General features: G+C 45.5%; 1 protein-coding gene across 1 annotated transcript in view; it reads left to right on the top strand.

Moving 5' to 3' along the window:
• The window catches only part of grid2 (glutamate receptor, ionotropic, delta 2), a gene marked incomplete at both ends in the record, with an annotated part of 386,320 nt that overhangs the window by 354,695 nt on the left and 7,507 nt on the right, over positions 1-24,118 (top strand). The window contains 2 exons of the mRNA XM_084468194.1: positions 10,492-10,658; positions 21,695-21,938. Of these exons, the coding sequence (XP_084324320.1) occupies positions 10,492-10,658; positions 21,695-21,938 (411 nt within the window). The remainder of the gene's footprint in view (positions 1-10,491; positions 10,659-21,694; positions 21,939-24,118) is intronic.

Here is a 24,118-nt window from a genome sequence, read left to right as displayed (position 1 = left end):
TCAGTGGTACAATAAAGGTTCGGTAACGCAAGGCTCCGATTAAAGCCGACTCATGATGGGTTGAGCGGTGTGGTGCATGCTGTCAGCATCAAACAGGTAAAGTGCAGCTCACATTATGGTTGTAATAAATTATGTTGAATCCCACGGAATAACTCAACAGTAATAGGGGCTCACTTTATATACTAAATACTCACTTTATGCAATTATTTTAAACTGTTGCCTTCGCTCCCCCGTCTGAGAGAGATAACAGTGTCAGAATCTGGAGGTCTGAAAGTGAAAGGACGGCACGTATAAGTGGTTGCAGAGAGTGTGATAGACACTGGTAGCCAGGCGTGTTGCCAACCACCCAACAAAAAAAAAATTCTCAATCATCGAGTTATATCTACGATGACCAAAGAAAATCCATTACGGACCTATCTGTCATTTCAGAGTCGGACGAATGTCTTTAATAGAAGTTTCTCACATAAAGAGATATAATTGAGTGCTGAAAGTTTCATTTTTTCTTTTATTCATCCAATGCTGTGTTTGCACCCAACACTACAGTGGTCCCTTATGAGCACTAGAGAACTATACTATATTATTGAGTCAAATCACCTGTAACAGCACAGCCCTCCAGACAATTTTTCATGAAATACTAATGTAATCATCTAAGGATATGTCATCTACACACCATCCAACACACCATCCTACAAATCTGGCTTAGTTTTTCTAGACCTTTTCTGTCAGTCTATCTTCAAATTTCTCTCTGTTCCATTAACCTGTTATCTCCGTTGCGCTCTAGATAAACTGTGAGAGGTGGACTATCTCCAGCCATGGCACCTGGTATCCTATCTCATATACTGTCATAAGAGATAGGATACTCTTTAAACAGAGCATATTAATGACAGATGTGTGTGTGCTATTTTGTGTGTGTGTGTGTGTGTGTGTGTGTGTGTGTGTGTGTGTGTGTGTGTGTGTGTGTGTGTGTGTGTGTGTGTGTGTGTGTGTGTGTGTGTGTCAGTTTTTTTGTGTGCGTGTTTGTTTTTGTGTGGCCTCCTTGCCACCTGTTTGCCTTTGTAAATCACGGTCAACACTAGATCTATCCGTGGCAAAGCTTGTTTGTGAGTGTGTGTTATGCCGCTGTTCTTCAGCAGGTTCCTGTCAGCAAGTTATTGGTCAGGTCAGTTGCCAAGGTTACCACTCAGGGTGGCCCATCTGTGACCAGTTCCAATTCTTTTGCATGTGTTCTTCTTTTGTGTGTGTGTGTGTGTGTGTGTGTGTGTGTGTGTGTGTGTGTGTGTGTGTGTGTGTGTGTGTGTGTGTGTGTGTGTGTGTGTGTGGGAGGGGGGGATTGCGTTTTGGATATAGTCTCCAACTGAAAAAACAGAAGAGCGAGTTAAAAAGTGAAAGAGTGAGTGATAAAGACAAATTAAAGTTAACACATGGATCATTTTTTACTTATCTTACTTCTTTATTTAATTCGCTTCGTCCCCTTTCTGTTCAATCATAAGAAATGTCCGCATTCACTTTTAGTTAGTTAGTTAGTGGTTGGTTTGAGGGCTGACTTATAGGTCACTGTATGGCAGGGTTTGACTCTCACACATACCTACGCACACTGTGATAGGTATGGAACCGCCTCGTTCGCAAATGAGACAACAACAAGTGATGGCATAATATAATAAGGGTGCACAGCACAGTGTGGACATTGGATGTAAATAGATGTTTAGGATATATCTGCAAACCAGTCTCAGGATCAGGTGCTCTGCACTCTGTGATAGGAGCGTGGGTCAATTGGGTTCATCAGCCACTCATAACGAGAGGCTGACGATCGAAAAACGGTTGAATGATCAAATCTAGATAGCAACCCATTTGTGGCAAAGACTGCCCGCTTATAAGGACCGCTCTGTCTTCTCTGGCTGAACACGCCTTGCACTCTTTACCCTCTCCTCTCACGGTGTCCAGGTCCCAAAGCACTAATGGAACGGTCTGCAGCTCTCTACCTCCCATGCTAAAACCATCCACAGAGCAATCAGTCTGACCACATAAGTTAATGGAACTTCCCAACCAATAAACATGAACTCATTCAGGTGACTGTTCAGAGATGAGGGACACTATTACATTAGCATATTCTAATTGAGATGGTTGAGGGACGAGGAGCTGGCATTAAACAGGGACACCTGATGTCTGCCAGCACTCCCATGTTGTAATGGTTTGTGGTGGAATCCTTGAACCCCCACGTTGACCCTTTTGTTGTTATGAATAACCCCGTTATCAAACTCACAGATCGCATGCTTATTGTGCCAAGCACGTTTTTTTTTACTGACCATTGTCCTGGAAATCCATTTTCAGGGTGAGTCAATCAATTACTTAATTATTCTGGTACTGGATCAACAGTTGTGTGTATTTATATGTGTGTATTTCTATTACTTTTATTTACTATTCTCTCGGACTAAGTTACAATCATATGTGCTTATACACACATGCATGCCCAGACACACATAATCAGATAATGAGAACGCTACTACAGATGGTAGGGTTAGGGTAAGGTTTAGGTTTGCATCAGTTGTTTGAGACCGACATATGTTGAGCTCAGACATACTTAAGCTGAAAGTACCTGTAAAACACTAGAGGAAGTGGGCGAGAGAGAGAATGGCCATATGTTTCTCTTGACTTGGGGAGAACACCACGATTCACTGGCACTCGTACAATTAACTGCAATTTTCTTTGGAGATTAAAAGGCAACTGTGCATTGGCTTTGAGAGGAGGAAGCAGGGACAAGGGCAGGAGTGATGATATTACCTTGATGGGAAATCCAAACAGAGACACTGGAAAGCAATAAACAAGGAATACACCAGGGAGGGGGTTATTACTAGGGAATGCAATCAAATGGCTGAGAAAAGTCGGTTGGTGTTTGGAAGTTGGGTATATCCGCATGCAACGTACTCCACATTTGATTTCTCACTCCCCTCTGTCCCTCCTTCTCTACTCCTCCAGCCGGCCTTCAGCACCTCATCACCTCCCCTGGCCTCCCTCCCTCGGCTTGCCGCCATCCTTTCCCGTTACTGGCCTTCATCTTTTACCTTTTCTGTGCTTTTTTGACCATCTACCAACTCTTCTTTCTCCCTCTCTGTCGAAAGGCATGCTATCTCGGGCCCCCTTTCGCCTCTTTCTTTATCTGATGCCAAGGAGTTGGCCGGCGGACTTTTTGAAAGAACAGACGGCCTCAAGGCTGTGGAGAAGAGAGAGAACGCAGCAGAGAGAAGGGCCGGAGCAGAGGGGAAGATGGTCTGGGCCTCGGCTATCAGAAGAGACACTAAAGGAAAAGGATAGGAAGTGTAGGATGAACGGCAGGAGCCATAAAGCGAGGCATAAAGGGAGGGATGAGAGGGGGCTAAGAGGGAGATAAACGGTTGAAGGGATGAGAGGAGGCAGAGGGAGAGAGGGAGAGGAGCGTAGGAGGTATTGGTTTTGGCCCAAGGCTTAGCAGGTGGAATAACTTCTGTTTTCTAGGTCACATCTCATCTCTGACAAGAAGCTCCGGGAGACAGTGCTGTACACACATTCTCACCCCACACTCAAGCGTACACAGACATACGCGCACAAACACACACGTACACACACACACACACACACACACACACACACACACACAAGAAAACCACATGCGTACACATAGTATGGACACACTTGTACAAGTAAACATGACAAAAATTATATTCCAACACATACACACACACCAGATGGGCACACACACACACACACACACACACACACACACACACACACACACACACACACACACACACACACACACACACACACACACACACACACACCAGATGAGTGTGCACACACCAAATAAACTCACCCACGTACACGTATCAAGGACACGTATGGACACAATGGAAATAGCAAAAATAACCAAAGTGATATTCAAACACACACACACACACACACACACACACATACACATACAGACACATACACATTTGTCATATGTGTTCTGAATGGTTGTCTGGCTAGTGGATTTATAAATAACGTCCTGCTGTCCAATGGCAGTAAACAATAACAATGCAATACTTCAATTATTTACTTATCTTTAGTTAGATGCAAAAACAATATATTTTACCTAACCCTTTATTTGGGTCTTTTATGGAGCTTTTACTGTGTACTAGAACATGTTTAAGAATTGTATCTTTTTCAAATGTCCTCCCATTTAAATGCTACTAGTACTGCTGTACTGCTACTGCTAGTGGTACTGCTAATGTTACTGCTAGTGTTACCCTTATTGCTACCACAACCATTTAAACCTTGTTTCTCCTTTAAGGAGATAAATCATAGTCTGTAATACATTTAATTACAATTGCCTTCATAATTAAAATAAACAGAATACATACTCGCAATATAAATAAATGATGCTTACTCTGAGGGCTAGCAAAGGAGTGGCAGTTCTTTATAGACTTGGACATCTAGAGAAATTGAAAGTGATGGAGGGTATTATAGTGTACCCTTCATCACTCTTTCGCTCTCTTTCCATCCCCCTCTCTCTACTGCTCTTTCTCGCTCCTGTTCTCTCTCTCTCCCATCCAATGCAATTATGACTGACTTTCGGTAAGGTTTTAACTACGATTTTTAAAGTGTTGGGCTTTTTGTTGCTTCTTGCCTTTCGCTGTTGAATAAAACATTAAAGTCTCAGTGAGACGGAGAGGTGTGAAGTTTGAAAGAAGGTCAAACTAAAACTCTTCCAATCTGTTTTGAAATGCTTTGAAAGGGAAATCCTTTCCTAATGTTTTAAATCCCCCAACGTTGGATCTCAGGGGTTTTGTCTTGACTCTTATAGGCCTGATTAATCAGTTTGTCATATTGGTTAAACACATGAATCCTTACTCAGTTCTCAAGCTTCAAGCTACTACTTCTTCCATAATAAAATAATACAGTCTAAGATATCCCATCTTCACAGTCACGCATATTAAACACTGTGTCCCTGACTGAAGTTTGAACTCGGGACCTCAAGGTCCTTTTGGTGAAGCGTGACATCTCGTTCTGAGTACGGCTTGCCTTTATCACATGATTAAGTTAAGGTAATGTGGACTGACCAATTACCTGCGATTGTATCATCTGTACTGAGACTGGGTTTTAGCCAATCAAAGATGTGTTTGATCTCAAAGTCAAGCGGCTAATTAGGCCTTTGGTATCCATGCATGTTATTCTAAGGTCAACGTTGAGGGAGACTGCTTTTATTATGGGCAGAAATGACCAATTATCGTGTAACAAATATGATGAAATCCTAGCATTACGCCATGCAATCAACATGGCATGAATATGAAAATGAATAAAATAATAATAGCCATTTCCATCAAATTAAACAAAAACCAAACATGCACGCAATTCAAGGTGTGCAGTCGAGAATCAAATGATTATGGCTTGTGTATGCGGCGCCGTTCGTTTCTCGGAATCACATTACATGCACTCTCGGCACTATGCTTTCTTACGTTGCTTACTGCAGGCAGCATCTCTGCTCATTAGCCAGTACTAGCAGTACTCCATGTGCACCAGCAGATGTTTGGGAGAGAGCACACGACAAAGAGACGAACAGAAGAACGCGTACCGAGGGAGCAGGAGTAAACAAGCGCAGTCCCCGATCCCCGCACAAGGATTCATTCGGAAAAATACAACAGAATAAAACAGCGTTAAAACTAAAGCTGCAAAGACACATTGGACTATTCTGCCAGATTGTGTTAAGTGTTGCATCTTAGTTTTGGCTCAGTGATCCACGTCCCACAATGCATCTCCCCAACATCTGTCCGGCAGTAGTCCTCTCCTCCTCTACTCTCCCGTATCTCTCTGGCCTAACGAGGGCTGAGCCGAGATTTGAATGCGGCGTGGCAATAGGTGATTCATTTAAGTGTTTGTTTGCGTGTGTGCTTGCGTGCGTGCATGCGTGTGTGTGTGTGTGTGTGCGTGCGTGCGTGCGTGCGTGCGTGCGTGCGAGAGAGGATGGGTGGTTGGGTGGGTGTTTTCCATTTTGGTGGAGCAAATGGATGACAGCTGAGAGCTAATTAAGCAAAAAGTGGGGACAACAAATTGAACGATACAGAAAAGGCCAAAAAACACCAACCAAAATCCACTTGAGTAGATTAAACTGTTGTCAGGTCCCCTCACGGGGGGGGACTGGGAGGCGGAGTGCTGCCACTAAATCAGGCAGGCGAGACAAGACGGAGGAAAACGCAGGGTGCAGATCCCACCTGTGAAACAGTCTGTGTCTTCCCATAGTGTGAGCTCCATAGTGTGAACCCTGTACGCTCCTCCCCCTCTGTGTTCCTGGGACGCGGCCAACATGATCGTATTATTGTGAGGTATATTGTTCTCCTTTTACCACTTTGTCGGGGCCGTGCAAGAGATAAGACGCAGTGTTGTTGATCTTCGTCCCGGCCGTTGGGTCGCGCTCGTTTTAAGCGAGCTATCGCTCTTGCTCGTTTTCTCCCGACCTTTTTCCGAACCGCGATATCCAGTGCAGGGGGCGATACGAGGGGTTTCAAAGTTCCACTTAGATGCAAAAGATTAAAATATAAATAAAGCCAAGACAAGACATTATTTGTTTTAACCAACGTAAATCCAAAAAGTTTGGAGGACGTTACGCAGCCCTGAGCTACCCAGCCCACCACCCCCCACCCCCCCCACCCCCCCACCCCCAGCGGTGGTGGAACTGATATAATGCATGTGGAAAGTGCCACCGCCTGCCTGGGACACATGATTGATTTGTTAGTAGCTAATCCAATCCTTATTCAGATGTGCACATATCGGCCGGCCTGCTGCCAGCACACACTCTAACAGTATTTGGCATGGGAATTGGCTCTTCTTTCGAATTCTAACTAATTTGTCGACTGAAGCCCAAACAGAAACTGCACACATTACAGGCAAGCAGATACAGTGGAAATCAGGCCAAGAGATAACAGTAGCTAGCTATAGAATGGATTGGGTGTGTGTGTGTGTGTGTGTGTGTGTGTGTGTGGGGGGGGGGTGTGGTGTGTGGGTGGGTGGGTGTTCGGGTGGAGGTGCATGCGTCGCGTGTGTGTCGGCTTGCGCACATGCTCACTAACCTTATTATGGTCATATAGAAACTCTGAGACTAAAGACAGCAGAGTTCCGTATCAATAGTGACATTGAGTAATTGTCCCCTATTTTCTTCCACTGGTTGTATATCCTGCTGCATCTCCCCAACGTCCCTTTCCATCTCCTACTCAATTGAAGGATGAACGTGCAAGGATGAAGGCGTGCGCAAACCAGTATTGAGTTGTATTATTTTCTATACATTATTGATTATATATATTTTTTCGATTTACCTTATTCACCGTTATATGTAGCAATTTTCTTACAGAGATTTGCAAAGGCAGAAGCCGCCCACTCTGGTTGTTTCCCACAGGAGCCTTTTAGCCATTTAACAACATGTTGTTTTCTCTTGCATGAATCGCAGGCAGACATTATGAACCTCTATCTGTATCACATTATAAAATGGCAGCAGATAGGGGGTGGTTAAAACATTCCCTTAGCTATCGGGGAACAGAGAAAGGGCTCCGAGCTGTCCGAGCTTCCAGTCGTCCCAGCTTCGGCCCCACAAGGAAGAGCAGATTCCAGCCACCATGATTAAGGCTGAACACCAAAGAAACGGGGGCGTGGACATTTTTCAGATTCAACACCCGTAGGACATTGGGAATAATTACACATTTTTGAAAGGGTCTGAGAAGAATCGGGAAGCCTGATGAGCCAAGCTGCATTCCCGTCCCCGCGCTGCCCCCCCCCCCCCCCCCCCCCCCCCACCACCCCCAATGGGAGAGGGAAAGCGAAACAGAAAGAGAAAGATTGGTCCACTTCTTGACCGCTCCCTCAGAGTCTTGAGTGGAGATCGTATTCATGTTGCTGCTAATGACAGGCAGAAAGAGAGCATGCACAGCAGAGGTTTTTCATAAGACAAAGTTGCCAAGTCAATCAATCTGTCCATCAAACACTTATGAAAGTGTGGTGGAAAGGGTAACGAAGGTCATCATGCATCGCTTTTTTTTCATTAGGATAATCCCCTCGGTGGAGTCTGTTTTCATCTTTCGTTATCTGTGAAAGGTCTTCAGTGCTTTCATCTATTTGTTTTCTCAAACGCCGAAGAAAAAAAATGCGCTCTTCACATCCTTATGTTTCAAACATACCAAGAAAATGAATTTAACATGAAATGGAAGATTACTTTGGAGGTCTATACCGGCCCCTGACTTTGTTTGAGTGCAGCCAATTCCTCTGTGGGTCAATGCACTCTCCATCGTTGTTATATACCGTCTGTTATATTATACCGTTATATACCACTTCTCTGGTATATAACGGTGGTATATATGCAAAGCCTCAGGCATTGTAATTAGCTGCTAATGACTTCAGGGCATTGACTTTGAACATTTTTAAACCAGAACTGATGCTTTACTTTTTTATAGTTATGTATTTTGTCGATAGAAAGTGTAGGTAGCGGTTGTATTGGCATCTGGTTAGCTTGAAAGCTTTATTCTTAACATGGACGTTTGCATCCTTCCCCCTTCGTTTCCTTTACAAGAATAGTCCATGGTCATACGGATCTACTGAATTTGTTTTACTTGAACAAAAGGATTCTAGACATAGGAAATAAGACAAGATAACAAAATAAGACAAAATGGTGCTCTGTGTTTTTTCTTCAGAGAATTAATGTGAATAAGGAGTAGCACGCGAGATTGAGCACAGTAGGTTAGACAGGTTAAATAGGTTGCAATGCTTTAAAAAAGGCAAGGGGGTTTGTCCCTTTCTGTTAATGGATTTTTCCAGCTTGGCTCAGTGATACATCTGTGGCAGAGGAAAACCAGGTCCATTACTGACTTAAGACATACTTCCGTGGGGGGCGGCATTAGCTCAGGAGGTAGAGCGGGTTGGCTGGTAACTGTTGCTGGTTCGATCCCCGGCTCCTCCTAGCGTGTCGTGGTGTCCCTGAGCAAGACGCCTCACCCTAATTGCTCCTGACGAGCTGGCTGTAGCCCTGCGTGGTTGACTCCGCCGTCGGTGTGTGAATGTGTGCATGAATGGGTGAATGTCACTCAACACTGTAAAGCGCTTTGGATAAAAGCTCTACATATATGAGGACCATGTGTGGATGGGTGAGGCTAAGCAAGATTCAGCCATGATATCTTCAGTTTGCAAGAGAGAGCGACTGCATTGTCTCAAGGGTAATTGTGCTCTTTAAGGTATTCTAACTTCAAACTTACCAGCTGCTTGTGATCTGCGTACATACCCTGGCATCCTATAATTTTGTGCACACTGCATCATTTCACATCATCGCTACACATTTGAGTAGACCTTCCTGTTCCGTCAGTGCAACAGATTTTTCCGGAATTTTGCCACGCGAAAATGCCAGAACAATGCCGAAACACACACACACACACACACACACACACACACACACACACACGCGCACGGTAGTGTCACGGGTGCGGTCCCAGCGGGCGTCATGTGAAAGCGCCGGCAGACAGTAAATGTAAAGTGGAGATTCCCTCGTGAGAGCATCCCATCCACCTCCCAGTGATATGCATAAACAACGGTTTGCTTTGTAAAGTGTGCCCGGTGTTGTCGTGAATAAAGCCCGCCTTTGATGGAGACAGGCAACACCACAGTGTTAAGCGTCCCAGCTCTCCACACTAATAACTGTACTTTAGTCCCCAGCAAGGCTTCTAGTGATCCTTCTCTCTTTTAAAACTTGTCAAACAGGTCTGGCACTTCAAAGCACTGCTATTTCCATGACTATTTCTACCTGATGTGTGTGTGTGTGTGTGTGTGTGTGTGTGTGTGTGTGTGTGTGTGTGTGTGTGTGTGTGTGTGTGTGTGTGTGTGTGTGTGTGTGTGTGTGTGTGTGCGTGTGCACAGAAGTTGGTTTCTATTATGTTACCTTCCCTGCAATTATTTATTGATGCTTAAGCAAAATAGATTCATGAGTGTATAATAATAACGAAATGCCAGCACTTGTGAATGACACCTTTTGCTAACCCACACTTATATGCATCTGTGTCTGATTTATTTCAAAACGTAGCTGTGCATTACTAATAATGGAAGTGGCTCCAATGTTGGTTGTATGCTTTGATGGACGTTTACAAGTCATAGATACAAGCAACCGTAAAGTGACGAAATGTAAATATTTACTGGTGTGAACGTTCTTCACTGTCTCCAAAAATAGTGTCTGGAAATGAATGTAATCGTTCTTATTGGGAGGGACTTAAGAGGATCCAGTTCTGATGATGAATTAACAAGCGGCCATTTTGACATGGTCTGTGATAATGTGAACGTGGATAACTTGTGCAGGCACACACACACACACACACACACACACACACACACACACACAAACACACACAGACAAGAATTGACCTTAAACCCCCCCACCCCCCACCCGCTAGGCCTGTCAGATTTTCCTGTTGCCGATACAACTGCCGATGTTCCCTTCTTTACGTTTTCCTGTAGGTTAAATACGGCCATTTTGGCTTTGTGTGGGACGCGGCGGTGCTGGAGTACGTGGCTGTGAACGATGAGGACTGCTCCTTCTACACGGTGGCCAGCAACGCCCCCGACCGCGGCTACGGCATCGCCATGCAGCACGGGAGCCCCTACCGCGACGTCTTCTCTCAGAGGTAGGAGCCCGCGTCATCTCCATGCCGCACGTCCCCCTCCTTGGAGACGCCTCCTCAGAGGTAGGAGCTCACATCATCGCCAAATCATCGTCTCCTCCTCCTGCAGATATCTCCTCTAGGAGCTAGGAGCTCACATCATCCATATACCATCATCCCCTCCCTGGAGCCGCCTATAGGAGCTCACATCATCCATATACCATCAGCCCCATACCGGGACGTCTCCTCTCTGAGGTAGGAGCTCACTCATCTCCATACCGTCACCCCCCTCCTCCTGGAGATATCTCCTCTCTGAGGTAGGAGCTCACTCATCTCCATACCGTCACCCCCCTCCTCCTGGAGATATCTCCTCTCTGAGGTAGAAGCTCACGTTATCCGCATACCATCCATGGTCTCCAGGAGACGTACGTACGTCATCCGCGTATCATCACCAGCTCCTGGAGACTCTTGGAAGTGGAAGTCTCCCCTCGGAGGTGGCAGCAGGTGCCCACGGTGCTTTTTGTGTCAGACAATAGGGTTTTTATAGGCACGGGTGTTTGATTCCGTTTGCTGAAATCTTTCTGATTCCCTGGCTTGCTAGTTTAGCCCTAAGCGTTCTGGAGAAACCTCACTATCTGCTCCTTGATTACCTGTGTCTGTCACCATCCCTCCCCATGATGCGCATGGTGAGCGGTGATAAGCCAAAATGTGTGTGGGTGTGTGTGTGTGTGTGTTGGAAGGGGGGGGGGGGGGGTAGGTCTGTGTGTTTGTGTGAGAGAGTCAGAGAGGCAGCTTGCAGATGAGGAGAAACTCTGAAAGCCTCTAGAATCATGTATTTGATGTGTTTTTATCCCCTTCTCCCCTCATCCTTTATTAAAAGATTAACGCAAAAAATAAGCCACAATATAACTTGTTTCCAAAGTTATTAACGCAAACGAGGGATTAATCAAGAGTCTATGTTTTCGTTTCACTCCCTTTTACTTCAGGCGTTAGGGTTTATACACACTTGGGTTACCGGATCCTCCAACAACCCACTTGATTTCTTTTACCTCGCCTAAGAAGTTTGCGCTATACCCCAACGGCTCACACTGCACTCCGCAAAGAGATTATAAACGGCGCGAGAGAATTATCACAGAGGTATAATTGTTTTGTTTATCTTTTTGGTGCTGTTCGATGCAAGCATTTCATATTATCTGAGTCAACGAAGCGCGAGGTGAAAATTGTCTTAGTGGTCCCCGCAGTGGCGCAGGTGAGAAACATCTCCCCTCTCCTAATCCTCTCCGAGGGTCTTCCTCGACAGAAAACATTTGCACACGGCTAAAGTGTTGAGAGCAAAAGTACTCCAATCATGTTTGTTGCTTTATTTTACCGACGCACTTAGCCTCAAATCGATCCCTCGTGTTGCTCCAATTTGGCTCCCGAATGTTTCACGATCAACAACGGGTATGCTAATGTGGCTAACGACGCTGCGTCTATCACCTGCGTCGGCTATTGGAGGTTGGCATTGGGTTCTTTTCGACCATCGATCCTCCTGTTTGCCGGCACTTGAGCAGCACTGGATTTATATTTGTTGTCCATTCAGTGCAGCCGGTCCCATGCCGTTGGGTTCAGATGTTGTGACTAGCATCGGTACACCCACTCAATCACTTCTTGTTTCACCCCGGCTGAGGTGAGGCTTGCGTTCCGGAGACTGAGGTGTGAGTGTGACACCGGGATCACGACGGAGGAATAACAACGACTCGCCTCAGACAACTGCAGATCTTCTCCTAACATCTTCCCTGATCCGAGATAGTCAGCGAGAGAGTGAGAGATAAACGCAGAGAGAGATGATTTAGATTAATATCTATACCAAGAGTGTGCGCGCATGTGTGAGTGTGTGCGTCGGTGTGCGTTAGTATGCTTACTGGATACGAGAGGAGATGGCAAACGCTGACGAAAATGTGTTATTGTGCTTGTGAGACTCTAAAACGCAGACGTGAAGCGCAAAGTCGAAGTAGCTTTGTGGGCGGTTCTATGGCGCTGTTGCTATTATGACGGCGAGATAAATGAGCTTTGCGCCCGGCGCAAATCTAAAATGGGTTGGGCTGAAACCTGTAGGTGTGTTTTGGGCATAACGTGCAATAAACCAATGAGAGTGCCATCTCCCATCCCCTTTAAGAGCCAGCACATTTGACTTGACGAGTTGATATTTTGACAGCGCGTTTGCATTCCCCGCTGAGACAGACGCATGACCACATGAATTTAAAACTTCAAATGGCTCAGTTTATGGTCAAATAATAGGCCTAATTCACACATGGAATAGCGTTTTCTTCTACAACTTCAGAAACACTGTTTCGTCATGTAAATTGCGGCAAAAACAATGAACAATCTTGTCAATGAAGACATCATAATATTTAAATCAGGCTAATCGTTGGCATGTTTGTGCTGTGTATAGCCTACGTTTGTGTGTAAGCGTATGTTGCAGTTCCGACCTGCCATGGCACGTCAAAATAGCAACACCAACTGCGCTATCCACTAGTGCATTTAGACCAGGAATTTTTCGGTCAGTTGCGCAATTGGATTGGCGCAATGTTTAGATCGGTAAATAGCACCAAGTATCATTTGCGCCGGAACACGCCCCTGCTTTTCGCCAACACGCCTCTCCAGGTGCAAGTGTAGTGGCGCCTGGTTGCTGCGGGGGAAAATCATCTTTACACCAGGTGCAAACTAGCAACGATGCATGCGTTGGTGTAGAAAGTAAATTGCGCTGGGTGCAAGATAGGGCCCTCTGTGTGTTTGTGTGTGTGTGTGTGTGTGTGTACGTGTTGTGTGTGTGTGTACGTGTGAATTCTATTTTCATCTTGATCTCAGCTCTGGATACATTTTAGCTGTTACAAAACAAATATGGCTGCCGTCTCCCATCAGAGTGTTCCTGAGATGACTTATTTCTTTGCAACATGTTCCAATACCATAAAAGATTGCTCTTGGGTGAAGTGTGTGTGTGTGTGTGTGTGTGTGTGTGTGTGTGTGTGTGTGTGTGTGTGTGTGTGTGTGTGTGTGTGTGTGTGTGTGTGTGTGTGTGTGTGTGTGTGTGTGTGTGTGTGTGTGTGTGCCTGCCTGCAATTACAATGATTCATATGGTTTTCTGTCCTCTGCTGCCCTCCCCAGTGCCTTGGTCAGACCCCCCTTACTTCCCTGCCTCCATCCCACAAACCCTCCACCTATCCCTCCATCTCCCGCCGTCTGTCTCTCATTTTATTGCTCCAGCTAGCTCTCCTTCTATCCCTTCATCCATCCCTCCCTCTATCCCTCCTTCTCCGCCCCTTTCCCAGCGCGTGTACTGTTATGTTGGACCCTGCCTGGGACTACAAAGTGAGCCTTATGTGCTTATGAATCCTGTAGAGATATGGAAGTGCAGTTGCACTCGTTGTTTGTCAGTCCCCATAAGCACATAGCAAACTATTGGTCTCATAAATAACATTTGCTTGGAGATGCTTGTCAAGTTGAAAAAACAAAACAGCCACTTTGATGAACCCACTTGTGAAAATTGGATTTACGAATGGACTGAAACAAAAGTTTGTTTACTGTACGGAAAAGTTCTTGAATCTATGTTCATTGATATCACGGGGTGATCGGAAAATGTAAAAGTGAATCAATATTTTCAAACATTTTATATTCTACATAGATAAATAAACTGCCCATGCATGCTTCCCCATGTCATTTAGCCATGACTGCCCCGTCAGACACCGGTATAGAAGGTTATTCCTGCTGCTGTTTTGTTGGTGGTCAAGGATAATGACCTCTGGCCCCTAAGACTCAGATAACATTCCTTTCATGTTGAAGGATGAGCAAAAAAGACTGCTGCTTTGCCATAGGGAAATCAAAATGTCAAAAGCAATTTGCACAAGCCACTGCTGAATAAAGGGATTTATTGAGTTACTCCATCACAGATCAATTCTTAACCTAAATCAGGTCATACAAATTTTGATTTAATGACAGAACAGGTGCAGCAGACCTTCAGTGGTAGTCTATGCAGGGCGAATGCTAAGCTGACCCAATTCGTATTAGCTTTTGAAGTCCAATCGGACTATCTATGAATACAGAGCACATATTCTCCCAGGAAGTGATATTCTAGGAAAAATTGACAGAGAGAGGGAGATGCTTCAGGCTAAAGTTACTGCCAGATGGGTTAGGGGTGATAAAGCTGCAAGACGAAAATGGCTATTAACAATAATTATTTATTTAGTTGGTTATAAAACCGCACACACATTATAGGCAGATTATTGCTAAAACAAGCTAGCTAGCTAGTCATGTTTTTTGTGGGCGTGGCTTTGAAGGGTGGCCTGAAGGGTTGGGTACAATTTTTTCAGTTGGATATTTTCCAAACCAAGCTTTACACTGGCTGACTTCTCCAATGTTGCCTAACCTAGCTTTAAGGATTATAAGTTTCTATTTAAATAATGAAACTTGTATACAACACTTCTGTATTTGTTTCAAATGTATTGTAATTGCTATTGCAGAAATTAGATTACAATATAAGGATCTAATGGTTGCTATAACTCGCCTATGAATGTTTTGTTTCAAATGTGTTCTCTTAAAATCGTTACGAGCTCATCTGGGCCAAAGGCGCACAGTAAGACACCCAAGGCAATAACATCATTACAGAAAAATAATCCACACAGACACTGTGAACACTGATATAAATAACCGTTCCACTTGAATGGGTCTGCGGTACTCAACAGATTTAGAGAGCTAATAAAACAAAGTCCTCAGGCAGATATCTGAGTCTCACATGACAGCTCTGTCACTCTGACCCTCACAGCCACACCCATGTTGACCGCAATACTGTTTCTCACACACACACACACACACACACACACACACACACACACACACACACGCAAACACATGCACACACACACTCTCACACACACACACACACACTCACACTCACACACAAATTCAAACACATGCACGCATATACACACACACTCACACATAGGAATGGACTCCATGTGAGGTCTCTAATTTGCCCTGAAAATCACTGTCTCTCAGTTTGAAGTAAGGATGGAGTGTAGAAGTGACAGGGGGAGAGCTGGCTGTAAAACACATATGAAGGACAAAGGGGAGGCTTCACAACTGGGACAACGGGAAAAATGACAACCAGATTCCCATCAAGTGCCAATCAAAATTCTCTCCCATTCTCTCTCTCTCTCTCTCTCTCTCTCTCTCTCTCTCTCTCTCTCTCGATCTCTCTCTCTCTCTCTCTCTCTCTCTGTTGTTCTCCTTGACTATGTCCGTCCCTCAGCTGTCACCGCAATACTAATCAATCACAAGCAGAGCCTGCCCACACCCTCGGTAGTTTCATTAAATCTCTATTAATAACAATGAGATGCACTGCATTCATTCTCTCTAGTGCTCCTTGACACTCTCTCTCTCTCTCTCTCTCTCTCTCTCTCTCTCTCAATCTATCTCTCTTTTTCTATGTCGTCAACTTCAGCTTTCGTTTCTCGGTGACAACCTTCCAAGTAGATTTTTGCACCTCGTCCTCTCTTGCCAAACTTCAGTCCCTCTCTCTTCTTCTATGTCTATAGCCGTCTGTTCTTGGTGACAACTTCTCCCTTTGATTTTTTCCTCACTAGCCATCTCTCTCTCTCTCTCTCTCTCTCTCTCTCTCTCTCTCTCTCTCTCTCTCTCTCTCTCTCTCTCTCTCTCTCTCTCTCTTCTCCACATGCTCATCTTTTCTCGACAATCGACATAGATTTTTGTCTCTCTCTGACTCTCTCCTCCAATGGGATCACTTTTTGCTTTTGTTCACTGCTTATCGTTGTGAGCCGATGATTGTTTGGTCCCTGCTCACCCACATGCCGTGGTCCAATTATTGGTCATTCATTCGGCCAATTCATCAGCATTCCATTGAAACCCTTCCTGAAGAGGTGTGTGCCTCTGAGAGGCTGGGTGAGTGGATAAACATGGCCAATGAAGGTAGTCACAGTCACACGGCATGCCATTTATTTGTAGCGGACACTAATGCTGAACAATAAAGGTTTTGTTTACCATCAAAAGCCGCGCCAGTCCGCTAAACCAGCGTTTAGTTGGTCAAAAAAGTTGTCAAATCTCAAATCTGCCCATTTACTACAACTTCCTCAGGTAGTACATTTTAAAAAGCTAGCCTAGATTGGTGTTTAGAATAATTCATGTTTCCTTGTCAAATACAATTGAAAAACAATAATGCAGCCGTTATGAGGTGTGTACTTTCAAACACATTCTAAAGTCTTCTTTTCACCACCACATACTGTATTTGCCACCACCTATATGGACAACCACATGAATACAATAAATACAATAGACCATAAAGGCCTGTAGGCTAGAACCTATAAACGCTGGTGCTCCTTTTGTTTAGAGTTGCATTCAACGTCAGCCGTCATGTGGGTGGGGAAGGCTGGGAGGTCTCTGTTGCTCTCCACCCTGTGCATAACAGCCAGTAACTAAGCTGCCAACTCACCGGTGTACTCATTTACAGAAAAGACAGCGATGACAGCCTTCACTTATCTAAAGGGGGCCCAGAACTCATTCATAGCGACTTGTTTTTTCCCTCTTTAGCTATTTTTTTTTTTTTTTTGGTCCTTAACAATTGTCATGATTTTTGATGACTTTTTCCTCTAAATGTACTCTTGTGCTCTGAACCCTTGAGTACAGTATGTGAGACCATGATAGCAGCCACAGCTAGGGTACCATGTCTCTGCGTGTCCTTTGTTCCTCCTTGTGCTTGTGCTTGGCTTATAGCGTCTCGGAGCGCGGTGACGCTGCCTCCAAACGCTCACATCTCCTTCTTCTCTCTTTTATTTGTTTTATTTATTTTTATTTAATCCACGCTTCACGGTGTGTGAATCAATTAGATCACTCCTTGGGTATTGCATTCATTCATTCATTCCTTGGTACTGTCGGTCAGCTAACGTGGCGTGATCGTTCGACCATCAAGGCTGCTGCCATAGAGTTACCATGGCAATGGCTAGTCTGTTATGTAAGTAAGTAACGGCCACTGCGGAGAGAGCTGGTAGGCTGAAATGGAGCACGCAGGGAAAGATGAGTGAACAAACACACACACACACACACACATACTGCACATGCACACATACACACACACACACACACACACACACACACACACACACACACACACACACACACATTCTCATTTTGCTTAACAGCCAGTGGGAGAGTTAAAGTCATTATGGATCTCCCTCGTCAAAGTCAATGATCTTAAAGTACCAAGGTGATAACTCAGTACACACACAGCATGTCAACACTGACACACACAGCATGGGAATTTAGAACCCAGACGATGCAGCGATGGGAGATAGAAGGAGAATGTCTTCTTACTGATTTACTGTACCTTTAGCTTTAGCTACGTAAGACTCTCACATAATGAGGAGCTGCCGATCCCGGCAATGTGTTGTACCACAAAATCTCACATTTTCATGTTTGTCACACTACATTTGGTTTTAACTGGGATCAGGCGCCCAGTTCTGTTTTATTCTCATAAATGGTGGTTGTTGTTGCTGTTGAATATTTGTTCATTTGAAGTGTAACGAGAGAGAGAGATCTGTTATCTTGTCATTCGTTGGAGATGTTAAAAACAAGACTGGCTTGTTTTATCCTGGCAGCACTTTTGTTCACTCAAAGGATCAAAAAAAGAATCCCTGTCCATATTGTTTCTGATTTTTTTTCTTATTTAGTCAACATGTTGTCAAGAGACATCCACTGAGAATGTTGCTTTTTCAGATACATCTGTGATAAGGCAATTAAAATTCAATTTCATATACAAGCACTTACAGGCTTTTCTCTTCACCTCATCTTGTAGAACTTCTGTAGTCCCACAACCACAAACAAAAGTGTTTTTCTCCCTGTGGTAACTGGGGAAATATGCTTCTTGTCATACGAAGAACTTAGGCATACGTTAGACATTGCAGGGCCTCCAAAGATGACTTGTGTTCACAAGACATGACCTATACCATTTTATAGGTCAGAGCGTGTTTTATTCCGTGTCATTACGGCCAGAGTAATCCATCTATTTCTATAAGTGCATTTGCGTTCCTGTGTGTGTGTATGTGTGTAGGTGTGCAGTGTTTCCCACAGACCAGGTAGCAATGTGTGGTGCCCCACTGCAGGGTTGGCAACTTTTGTTTTTTGGTCGGAGTGAGACTCTGTAGAATCTTATAATGCTTACATTATAACCAGGGGTGGAGAGTGTTTGGTTGCGGTCGGGCAGGATTGTTGATGGAGGGGGGAGGAACGCAGGTGGGGAAACGCAGAAGTAGTACAAGATACACGTGTAGTTTTGTTTTGATGACCTGACGGTGAGTTACGCAAAAGCACTGTAGTGGCACAAGTGACGTTACGCATCGCTGATTGTGGGCGCACGTGCACGTGCAGGTACGGGATTACGGGCTGGCGGAGTTGTTGACGGGGGGGGTGGGGTGACAGCCGCAGCAATTTAGCACTCGTCCGAGCAACGAGAGATCTAACGGGTATTTTTCTTTTTTTGGCGTGACATTTGTTGCGTGTGCATGAGAGCGTGAGAAATTTCTACTTAAAAATCGCGTTAAAATAAAAATAAATTTAAAAAGCGGAATCAATTTGTGGCGCTCGTTGTTGAATCTGTGGCGCAGCGCCACACATTGGTCTGTGTATGGGAAACACTGGTGTGTGTATATGTCTATGTGTGTGTTCGCAATGAAACTATTCAATTTGTAACACTGGTTTTCAGGGATTTCTTTGAAAATTAAAAAAAACATTTTTGTCCCAACATTTCACGCAATTATATAAAAACATAATAAAATAACTTTTATTCAAAAGTTGTCAGTGTAGCACCGTCCCCAGTGGAACTTCAACTTAACACACAGGTAGAGGATCAAATGCCACAGAGATTTTTGTTTTAGCTTTTTTATTATTTTACACAGGGAAATTGTGGGTGGTGACATTTTGTGTTAAAATGTGACAATCCAACTCTTCTGTGAAGATATCAAGTTCCATGTCTTATTTGTTGGGTGTGCATTTCGACTGCGGTTCTGAGTCATACCCTCCTGTTTATCTCAGTCTCATCATTTCTGATCTGTTCTGTTGGCTCATCTCTCGGTCTGTCTGTTGGTGGGTTTTCTCTGCTTTCACGATGCGCTTCCTCTGATCTGGTCTGACCCTGGAGCACTCAAATTCTAGCCTTGTCACCAACTCTCAAAACAGCAGAACCGTTTTTCTAGCCCAGAAGATACCGATAAGAGAATATGTCCTAAATGAGAGTGACATGACTGTGAAAAGACTTGACGTTTTGGTTGATTTATATTGAAATGAGACTTGCCTCCCTGGCTATTGTAGACAAAATGCATTATATAAGCTGTCTTTCATGCTCATTTGCATTTCTTGATTGATTTTGGTGTGTGTGTGTGTGTGTGTGTGTGTGTGTGTGTGTGTGTGTGTGTGAGGAGAGACGGTCATTGTCAGATTGTGTGAGAATGCACAAACCGACTTGTAGCCCAGCTTAGTCCCCAGGGAAACTCTGAAACTAATAACCATCTGTCACTGTTTTGTAAAATGTATCAACATGTTTTATTGTTGCTTGGGAGATCCATGCAGCTTTGGCTGTCACCTTTAGAATTTCATATGTGGAAATTATTACTTTATTGGCTCGTGCCAAGGGAGGCTTTGGTGTCAATGTTTTGCTGTCCATCTCTGTGCCTGGGTTTTCAAGTGTCTGCAGTGTGTGGGGCTGACACACAGCTTTTTGGGGCTTTTCAGCCCCTTCTCCCTTCCTGTCTCTCTATCTGTCTGTCTGTCTGCCCGTCCTATCAATGTCACCCTCTCCATGTCCCTGTCCCTTGCCCTATCGTTGTCTCTGTCTCTGTCTCTCTCTCTCTTTCTCTCCTCTCTCTCTCTCTCTCTCTCTCTCTCTCTCTCCCCTTCCTCCCGCCGTCCCTCTCTTTGGCTCTCTATGTCTCTCTCCCTCCCTTTCCCTCCCTCCCTATGTATCTCCCCCCCCCCCGACTCTCTGTGTCTCTCTATCTCCCCCCCCCCTCTCTGACTCTGTGTCTCTCTATCTCCCCCCCCTCTCTGACTCTCTGTGTCTCTCTATCTCCCCCCCCCCTCTCTGACTCTGTGTCTCTCTATCTCCCCCCCCTCTCTGACTCTCTGTGTCTCTCTATCCCCCCCTCCCCCTCCCTCTCTGACTCTCTGTGTCTCTCTATCTCCCCCCTCCGGACCCAAATGACCGACCCAGTTAAATAAAAAAGCTGAAGGCAAGCAGAGGGTCCCCGTTGACTGCGGCTGTCCGTCCTCTCTGCGGCCATCACTCACAGGACCACAGCCCTGCGCCGGCAGGACGCGCACGTTCGCACTCACGCAGAAGCCTATTAATGCTCGCCGTAATGACTCTTACAGCCCGAGACTAGGGCTGCTGCTGGGGGTTGGGGATGGGGAGGGGGGGAGGTTTTGAAAGCTGGCCAACAGTGCACTCAAGAGGTGGAAAAGGAATACAACAATGGCGATTGAAAAATAATTCAAAGAAAAAAATATGCATGAATTATAAGTTTGTATAATTAAGGTTTGTCGTTATTGATATATATATATTTTTTTTAAGTTGATTGTATCTGACACGTGATCAAAGAAGACAGGGTTGGGTTTGTTGTTTGGGGGATTTTCTGCCATTGTGTTTTTATTAAATCACGAAGACTAATGTATTTATGTGTGTGTGTGTGTGTGTGTTTGTGTGTTTTTGTGCCTGTGTGTGTGTGTCTGTGCCTGTGCGCGTCTGTGTGTCTATCTGTATGTGTGTGTGTGTGTGCGTGTGTGTGTGTGTGTGTGTGTGTGTGTGTGTGTGTGTGTGCGTTTGTGTGTATTTGTGCACCTGTGTGTGTGTTTGTGTGTGTGTGTGTGTGTGTGTGTATCTGTATGTGTGTGTCTGTGTGTGTGTGTGTGTGCGTTTGTGTGCATTTGTACACCTGTGTGTGTGTGTGTGTGTGTGTGTGTGTGTGTGTGTGTCTGTGCGCGTCTGTGTGTGTCCCCCCCCCCCCCTCTTTGTGTCTCAGGATCCTGGAGCTGCAGCAGAACGGGGACATGGACCTGCTGAAGGTCAAGTGGTGGCCCCACGAGAGCCCGTGTGACCTGCTGGGCTCCGGGCAGGCCGGCAGGCAGCGGGGCAGCGCGCTGGACATCCACAGCTTCGCCGGGGTCTTCTGCGTGCTGGCGGCCGGCGTGGTGCTCTCCTGCCTCATCGCCATGGTGGAGAGCTGGTGGAGCCGCCGCAAGGGCTCCCGCGTGCCCTCCAAGGAGGTACGACGTGGGGGCTGGAGAGGGGAGGGGGGGAGGGCAAGGGGAGTGGAGTGGTCTGAGGGAGGGGAGGCTGGAGAGGGGAGGGGAGGGATGGGGAGGGGAGGCTGGAGAGGGGAGGGGGAGGGACAGGAGGGATGGGGGGTGGTGGTTGGAGAGGGGAGGGGAGGGACAGGAGGGATGGGGGGGGGGAGGTTGGAGAGGGGAGGGAGGGACGGGGGGGGGTGGTTGGAGAGGGGAGGGGAGGGATGGGGGGGGGGAGGTTGGAGAGGGGAGGGAGGGAGGTTGGCGAGGGGAGGGGAGGGGGGGGGTTGGAGAGGGGAGGGAGGTTGGAGCGGGGGAGGGTCTGAGGGAGGGAGGTGGAGTATAAGGGAGGCGGGGGGGGGAGGGAGGAGACAGATGGGGAGGGAGGGAGCGTGGGGTCGGGGGATTTGAGAGAGGGAAGCAGAAAGGGAGGGAGGAGAGAGGTGGGGAGGTAGGGAGGGGAGTATGAGGGGGAGTGGCACGAGAGAGAACCTCCTCCCTGGCTCCTCCATGCCGCTCCCCTTCCGGGGACTAGTTGATGCAAGGGGTGCACGGCTACTATTTGTGAAAGTGGGGAATACCACGCCTTGATCCAGGTTCAATTTCATCGGTGACCAATCACTGTAACTAGAGTTGCGAGACATATCGCCTAAACGGTACTGAGCTTCACGTTGGGGCGGAAAAAGAGATTGTATTGAGCGAACACAGGTACAGTCCAAACTGTGAAGGTCAAAGTTGCAAGGCAATACCCGGTCACTTGTGTACAAACAGCCCAATATAGAAGAAATACCCGCAGGGACCATGAACAAAAAACCTGTTAGCTGACAGTCTGGCTCAATAGAAAAAGCCTTTATACGGGCACCATGGAGGAAACACATTGGTAACACCCTGGGCTACAGCTTTTAACACGTGTCAATGTGATCATATGTGAAGAGAGACAGTTACCGCTGTATAAATGGGATTCTGGCCACTGGGGCACTTTTTCATTATGTTCCATATTCCATCACATTCATTCTCTCTTTATCCTATTTTCTACTCACTTCAACTGCTGCATCACACACATGCAACACACAACCGTCCATGTCCAGAATCGATGAGTGGCAATAAGACAAATGAGAGTTGTACTGAGAATGTACTGCAGGTAGCATTCATACATGAAGAGTATCTTATGGAAAGACAATTCCTCTTTTTGGCCTGCATGGATAATTGTTCAAAGGATAAGCTCAAAGGAAGACAATGTTGCTGATTTAATTTGAAGATTAAATAAGAGGATTTAATAAGAGGTCTTACGCCTTCATAATGTAGTTTACTGGTAAGGTTTTGTAGCGGGTTAAATCAACACACTTTCTGTTGTCTCTCCCTCTAATCTACTTAGTTACCCTTCATGCCTACTGGTCTGTTTACTGCAGATTAAGTAGTCATGTAAATAGCGTTCATTAAAACTGTGAAGATTTCACCAAAGCATGGCATATCTGTAATGCAAATCAGGCAACTGATGAACCAACACCAGTCTGATTATGTTGTTTATTTCTTGGGGGTTTTTACAGAGAGTTTTTTGCAGAGAGTTGAAGCAGCACGAATGAGCATAAGCCACAAATCCACAAATGCAAAGAAAAGAAAGTACTGAATACATGAAAAAGCCAAGTACTTTTGATCAGTCTGGTGCTTTTCCAGTGATGTAACTCCCATCATCATCAGAAAGTTCCCTTCCAGTTAATCATTGGCAATGGGTAGACTTGGAGTTAAGGTGTCAATTTGTTTCCATTTCCAAGTTCCATTTCAAAAGGAAACATAACGCAAGCTAAAGCAAGGAGAAGGTCACAACATGCCTAGTGAATTGTTTTAACCTTGAGGAAGAGAGGAAGCAAACTGAACTGAACAGAGCAGTCTGTCCCATTTCTATCCGTGCGGAAGAGGATTTTTCAGTTTTTCCCAATCTCTAATTTCAAGCTCCATTAAGGATGAAATAGACAAGACGGGAGAGGGTGCGTGTGACCCGCGCTGCTGCTGCTTGATCTGCCGGCAAATCAGAAAAGATTTCATGCTAAAGGGTGGATGGCCCGCACTGTTCCAAAGCAGGTGTTTGAAGTAGATACCCGGCTATATGCTCTCCCTCGTGAGAAGCCTTTAAGGTGGAGCTAGTGTTTGAACCGACGAGG

Source organism: Micromesistius poutassou (genome assembly GCF_964030765.1).
Source record: "Micromesistius poutassou genome assembly, chromosome: 5".
Classification (NCBI taxonomy): domain Eukaryota; kingdom Metazoa; phylum Chordata; class Actinopteri; order Gadiformes; family Gadidae; genus Micromesistius; species Micromesistius poutassou.
The sequence above is the reverse complement of the archived record's forward strand: the minus strand, read 5'-3'. Positions and strand labels throughout refer to the sequence as shown.